At 40.2% G+C, this 6,936-nt stretch overlaps 4 protein-coding genes across 4 annotated transcripts; all 4 read left to right on the top strand.

The window, feature by feature from the left end:
• Positions 1-286: 286 nt before the first annotated feature.
• Positions 287-991, top strand: TM35_000541180 (uncharacterized protein; the record flags this gene model as incomplete). Its single annotated transcript, XM_029030743.1, has 1 exon — positions 287-991. The coding sequence occupies one exon, from the start codon at positions 287-289 to the stop codon at positions 989-991; it is 705 nt and encodes a 234-aa protein (XP_028877960.1).
• Positions 992-2,244: 1,253 nt separating this feature from the next.
• TM35_000541170 (uncharacterized protein) lies at positions 2,245-3,177 on the top strand (the record flags this gene model as incomplete). Its single annotated transcript, XM_029030742.1, has 1 exon — positions 2,245-3,177. The coding sequence occupies one exon, from the start codon at positions 2,245-2,247 to the stop codon at positions 3,175-3,177; it is 933 nt and encodes a 310-aa protein (XP_028877959.1).
• A 412-nt stretch (positions 3,178-3,589) lies between these two features.
• Positions 3,590-5,560, top strand: TM35_000541160 (uncharacterized protein; the record flags this gene model as incomplete). Its single annotated transcript, XM_029030741.1, has 1 exon — positions 3,590-5,560. The coding sequence occupies one exon, from the start codon at positions 3,590-3,592 to the stop codon at positions 5,558-5,560; it is 1,971 nt and encodes a 656-aa protein (XP_028877958.1).
• A 467-nt stretch (positions 5,561-6,027) lies between these two features.
• On the top strand, positions 6,028-6,846 carry TM35_000541150 (cysteamine dioxygenase; the record flags this gene model as incomplete). The annotated part of the gene is made up of 1 exon (XM_029030740.1): positions 6,028-6,846. One exon carries the CDS (start codon positions 6,028-6,030, stop codon positions 6,844-6,846), a length of 819 nt encoding a protein of 272 aa, XP_028877957.1.
• Positions 6,847-6,936: the final 90 nt, after the last annotated feature.

Raw genomic sequence — 6,936 nt, 5'->3', positions numbered from 1 at the left:
TTCGTTTACTTGTTTTTTTTTTGTTTTTCTCTTGGTCTCTGTGTTCTTTATCTGCTTTTTATGTTTGGTGTTGTTTTTTTTATCCTCTTTTATTATTGTTATTATTATTTCTTGTACCTCAAGTCACAGAGTGGAAAGTATAACGAATAGAGTTTTGGAAACCAATACTGACTGGAAACGATAGAGAGAGAGAGAGAGTTTCATATACATATCTTAAAAATAAATAAAAAAAAAAAAACAGAGGGGAAAGGAAAAACAAAAAAAAAAAAAAAAAACACATCTACGAATGACCTCGCTCGCAAAAATATATGGCGCACCTGATTCGAGTCGAAAACATGAAAAGGGAAGTTCCGGGGAAAATAGAAGGAAATATGTATTCGACACGTACGACAGGAATACCGCGGATGGTGATATTATAGTGCGTTGTCATATGGGCCGTGGTCGTTCGCTGATGATGTGTGTATTGGGCGACAATGAGGAGATTGTGGATGTGTGTGGAAGCCGCACAGAGGAGGAGGACCAGCGGTCTCTCTACCGCAGCACTGTCTGCATGGACGGCCATATATACGCCCGCATAGAGTGGCAGGAGTTAAAGCGGAGGGAGCGGATAAATAAAGAACGGTTTGCCTCTCGACATGATGCGCCCTTTTCGATTGGGCGGCTTCCCCGGCCGTATCGTCAAATGCAGGGAGAAGGGGAATATGAACTGAGATCGCAGAGTCGTAGTAATCTTTACTACGGCGATGCCTCAAAGTTAAGTCGAAATCCCAGCAGTTTTGTTTCCGCTTCAACCCGCAATGCCTCGCCTGTTAATAGCATTCGCCGGCAAAGAGAGGGAAGTACAAGTGTATTCTCTCAAGGCGGCAGACCCCGCGATAATGCGGGCACACTACCATATATTCGAAAAGCATCAGCTGCGTCTAGCGTGCAATTGTCACCCTCACGAAGAGCAAACAGATCACCACGCCTCATACTGCCGGCCATCAAGTAGGTACCAGTTGTAAGCATATATATATATATATATATATATATATGTCTGTGTACGTGTACGTGTACGTGGGTTCTTCACACTGTATCTCTTCTTATTTATTTGTTTATTATTATTTTTTCTGAAGAAGGAGATTCCGGATACTGTACGGAGAAGGAATAGAAATTTGAACTTTTTCCCTTCTCTATCTATCTATTTCTGTATAGATGTGTGAATATATGTTAATATTTATTTATTTACTGTGTGATGTCTAAACAATCATGTATTAACCATTTTGTTTTTCTTGTTTTTTTTTCTCTTGCAGATGATATGGGGATGTTTGAGCTCCTCAGTTCTTCACTCTTGAGTGGTGTTTTCTGTGACACTTGGAATTCTATTTTTTTTTTTTTGTATTTGTTTCTAGCCTTCACAATGCTCCATTTCATGTAAATATATATATATATATATATTTATTACTTTGAATGTGTTTGTCTTCCTCGTCTTGAAGAATAATTTGGAAAGAAAAAAAAGAGACATATGGATCTCATTTAATCTTTTTGTTGTTGTTGTACCCATTTCTTTTTTTTTTTCATTGTTTTTTTTTTTTTTTCTGTGTGTGTGTGTGATATATATATGTGTTCAATACAAAAGTATATATGTGCTCATTGCAAAATGTAGAGGAACACATACAGATACATTTGCATTACTTGTTTTCGTATATGATCGTTCTCAAAGATAGACATATTACAGTAATAAGAAGAGTGGGGTATTACTGAATTGTGTCCGTTTTTTTTTTTGTATTTTTATTTTATTTTTTATTTATTATTTTTTTCTTACTGTTTTTGTCTCCTCTTCAGTAAATGTTTTTTGTATTTAATTCTCACTATACGTGAGTAATAATAACAATCATCATCATCCATTCAATAAAGCTTGTAGAGTATCAACTTTTAAAAATACGTTTCTTCACCTTGCATCTTTTATTGATCTTTATTATAGAAGCATAGACATTAGCGTAACACTACGTAAACGCACACATAGATATCGATCTATATCTATCTATCTATCTATCTATTTATATATATATATATATATATATATATATATATAAAGAGAGGTAGAAAGAAAAAGAGATCGTGCATAGAAAAAGTATTTCCCTTACCATAGACAACGTATCCACAGCGTCTCTCTCTCTCACACACACACACGTTGAGTGTTGATAATTCATTCCTTTACTGTTTTTTTCTCTGATATTTGACGTGCGGTTTCAATTAAAGAAAATGTTGGACTGCATTGCCCTTCACACGCCCTGCACCCACCGCCGCGCTGCCGCTATTCTCCAACAGCAGAGAAGTGAACAAACGGCCGGCGGGCGGGAGGCGGCGCGACAAAAACTCGAGAGACTCGGCGGGGCGTACGGCGAACTCAGCCGCGGGGCTCCACTCGCCCTCTGGCACGTCCACCACAGCCATCACGATAAGAAGAGGCAGACACCTCTCCAGGAGAACAAGAAGGGAAAAGAAAAAATAGAAGAAAAGGAAAAAGGGCGGGAGTGTACACCAGAGAGGAGCGGCTCTCACGCACAGCACGAGGAGTTGGTGCTGCCGAGTCCAAAAAGAAAAGGACTCTGCGGGTGCCGCTCGCCGCTGCCAAAGAAGAAGTTTGCGGAGAAGAGTGATGTGTGCACGGCCGCCGCTGCCGCTCTGGGGAAGGTCTCACCCATTCCGGAGGACTTCTCCACAGCGTCCCTCTCACAAACACTGCCCTTGACGCCCGATCAATTAACATCTTCGTCGCTTCTCTCACCAGCGGAGCTCAGCGCAGTGGAACTACTCGCGCACGATATAGAAGGCGTTTCGCCTCGGTGCTGGCAGTTAAGTCAAGAACAACTTTCGCCAAGCGCCATATACGCAGAGGATGATAGGAAGCTGCACGCCGCAGCAGCAGCAGCTACAGAGGCAGCCACCGCAGGAATAAGAAGTTTGGGAAGAAAGACATTCTCCTCCGCTTCTGCACGACAGAAACGTGCCCGTTCCGCTCTGGACGCCGCGGTACATTCCGAAATAGATGATCGCACTGCTCGATGCCTTCACTTTGATGCGGAGGAGTCCGTGAAACCACAACGACCCTCAGTCTCAGGAATGGTGTTGAGGCGGTACAATGAACTAACACAGCAAAGAATGGCCACACAATTCCTAGTGCTGCCATATTAACATATATATATAAATATATAAATGTTAATATATAAATGTGTGTGTGCACACGTTTATATATACTTGTGTTTGTAAGATTTTTCTTTTTTTTTTCTTTCTTTCTTTCTTCATTTTATTTTATTATTCTAATTTTTTCCATTTTTTTCCCCCTTCTCTGTTCTGTAAGCTGTTTATCATTAACATACATGTTGTTAAGAACTGGTTCTCCGTGTCACAAATAAGACTGTTTTTTTCTCTATTTTCTTTCTTTTTTTTTTTGCTTTACTTTCCCCTTGATCCCTTTCCTTTTTTATTGTTTCTGTTTTCTTTTCTTCTATTTGTTTCTTCTTTTTTTTTTGGTTCATTTTTAGAGGTGTATTCCGTTATACGTGTTTAAACTGTATATTGTGAATTCTTACCTCATTGGAGGGAGATGAGTTCGGGAGGAAGAACCACTGGTTTGGATAGCCTGAATTACACACCTATTTTATCACCCATTGAATGCCCTGGAGAACTTGGAATTGAAATTGCGAAAACTGAGTCGGATTGTGATAGGAGTCATACAAGAGAAACAAGTACCATATGTGTTGGGAGAACCGATGTTGATACAGCAATAGAGCGGTTAATTTCCTTATTCCGTGAAGGTCATGATATTTGTGTGCTTGTGTCCTGCAAATCAGGTAAAACTTTAGTGGACAGATCTATTGAGAGTACTATAAAGTCAGTTAATAATAATAATAATAGTACTAGTAGTAATAATAATAATAATGTCAGCAATAATAATTGCAGTGGTGTTTCTCTTGACGCCTTATCCATTTTGCCGTCCACAGATAATATGTACACATCCTCTGGACATTCTGGTAAGAGTTCTGGGGATTTTTTAAATCCATCTCCTGGAAGAAATCAACATTTGCAAAGTGATATTATCGCTTCTAAACCTTTCACAGCAACAATGTGCTATCCTTCCTCCTTTAATGGGGAACTTGTTTCAGTTGTAGACGATAGCACTACCGTCATTGGAATGGCGGCTTGCTTCTGTGAATCACTGTTAGTAGAGGAACCTCATGACTCTGTTTTTATTTCATTCACTGAACGTAGTGCCAACTCTTGGATGGATTTGGTATATCGAATGCCAGGTCCTACAAGTATGCCATTGCACTTGCGTCGGTATGCAGTACGAGAACTGACTCTTTTCTCTCAGACTTCATTCCATACAGTGAATTCTATGCGAGATGTGATGGAGCTTTCTGTTAAAGCCATTCAAAATCGTCCAAAGCGAAGTTTTAGTAATACAACTAGTTACTTGGTTATTCAAGTATTGGTAGTTCCTTCTGATGATATAGTTCAATGGAATGAGGATTTATACAAAACAGAAGATCCTAAAAGAATTGCTGTTTTCACTCAACCTATTCTCTGTAAACCATTTTTTGAAGCGTTGGGTATTCTTACACCTCCTCAGGAATCATTGTCGTCAGAGACTTTTGAAGTAGATTTAAATAATTCCGCAACAAGTGACCAGACTCAACGAATTCTTTGCGCTGTTGGTGGTGTTCTGCCAGCGACTATTACTGTTCATCTTGTGCCTGGTCTTTTAAATGCTGTCTCGTCATCATCACTACAGAAAAAAGTAACAGTAAGAGAGAAAAATAATCATGAAACTACATCACTTAAAAAGATGTCTAATCTGCAAGTGATGCCGAGAAATGGAAATCGTCCCATTGCTGCTATTGAATATCACAAACATTCGCAAAGAGAAGGTATGTGTGATCGATTAATGTCACTGCCCGTTCTTCGTAAGATAGAGAGTGGAAACACTTCTGAGGTAAATGCCCGTTCAGACTTATCTTGTAAAACTACTAGCACATTGCATTTGGCACGACGAGCATTAGATTGTTTGCAAAAAAGAGATAAATGTAATAATAGTTTACGTAAATCACTTAGTTGCATGAATGAAACATCCTATTCAGTATCACGACTTGATCCCTCTTTAGATAAAGTTAATTTATCAGAGGTTTGTAGAGCTGTATCTGAGTATGATTGTAGGATGTTTGGACCTTACTTATCTGAACAGTCTCATTTGCAGGGGTCAGAAATAACGGCAGGATCGCGTTTCCGTCGTCGAAAATTATCTGATGTAGCCGGTACGATGACAGTTCCGCATGAACTCCAATGCTTTTATGAAAAGAAAAAACTCTACTGGGAACGTGAATCTGTGTTGTCTGGAGAACTAGAGGAAAGGAGTATTATCGAACGTGAGGAAAAACAGCATAGACGAATAACAGAGGCAATGATAGAAAATATGGAATCCCATCCTCATCAATCTCCTTGTACTCCACATATTAGTTCTTTGGTAGCAAAAGGACGTTTTAAGTCACCATTTTATATGTTATGTCGTTTTTTATAATTGATTTGTGTTTTTTTTTTTTTCATTTTCATTTTTATTTTTTTTTTTTCGCTTTTCAGAGGTTATATTCCTTTCAGTTTATTGGATATCATATTGCCGCTCTTCTGTAATAGAGATTGTGTCAGTTTTCTTTTTTTTCTTTTTGTTTTGGTTTTATATTTTCATTGTGCCGGTTATATACGGCAAACGCGTAGAAAAATCGAAAAAAAAAAAAAAAATGAAAAACCAACAGACAAACAATGTTAAGGTTTACTTTTGGCCTCACTATAATGGGGACGTCTTTTCTCTGTGTATTATCACTTTTCGTAATACTTGTACAAATAATCACGTCTCTTTCTTTATTTCTTTTTTTTCTCTTTTTGTTTCCCCTTTTTCTCTTTTTTCTCTTTTTTTCATTTGTGTATGTGTATGTTTTGTTTTCTTCTGTGGAGCTTTAGAAATAACGGTACTGAATCTCATTAGCGCTGATGTTGGCCCTTCAGGCTGCCGTGCAGCCTCGCGGTGGTCGGTTCTGTTCTGCTGAGATTGTGCGGGCGCTTGCGCAGCTGACGCTGTCGGATCTCCAAAGTTACGTGCCGGAGAGCGCCTGGTGGAAATGGGTGAATCATCGAGAGACGCCGTTGGCCGCGAGTGTCTTTTCTCTGCAGGACGCGTTGACCGCCACAGGCCCCGACCGATGGCGGGGGAAAGTGGGCGATCCGCTGGGCTGCTGCACATTGTATGAGAGCAGTGATGTTGTCGTTTGTTGGTTTGTGGTGCCGCCGGGGGGAATGCTGCCGCTGCACGATCACTGCACCATGTCGGTGTGGCAGCGCGTACTGTTTGGGAAACTACACGTGACTTCTATTGACTGGTTGGATAAGACTTCCCCAGAAAAGATTTTATTGTGTCAACCCCACAATATTGAGGGTGTCGTTGTTTTTTCAGGTGTCGTCACAGCCCAGTTATCTAGTGATGATCCTTTCTCGCTAGTAACGTCCTTCGGGCCTGATAGCGGCGGTGTACTGCATGAAATTGTGAATGAGAGTGATGATCCCGCTTTGTTCATAGATGTCATTGCCCCACCGTACAATAAACCACCGCGGAATATTAACTGCACGTATTATTGGGCCGCAGGCACGGACGATGATGCGGCCGGTGTTTGTAATATACTGCCGCGGGAACAAGAGAATGGCAATCAAACTCACGATAGACTCAAAGCTGGTCAACGGGTGTTTCTAACTCCCCGTAGGAGTTACGGTGGACCTCCGATGGATGTCTTTCTGCCATTACAGCCACTATGCTGACATCTACATATGATTTTCTGTGTATAACGAGGGGGAATATTTGTGTTTCAATTTTCCTTTTCCTACTTTGTTTTTTTTTTTTTTTTTCTC

This window comes from Trypanosoma theileri, assembly GCF_002087225.1.
Source record: "Trypanosoma theileri isolate Edinburgh chromosome Unknown TM35_Tth_54_V1, whole genome shotgun sequence".
NCBI lineage: Eukaryota > Euglenozoa > Kinetoplastea > Trypanosomatida > Trypanosomatidae > Trypanosoma > Trypanosoma theileri.
This window is presented reverse-complemented; position numbering and strand designations above follow the sequence as displayed.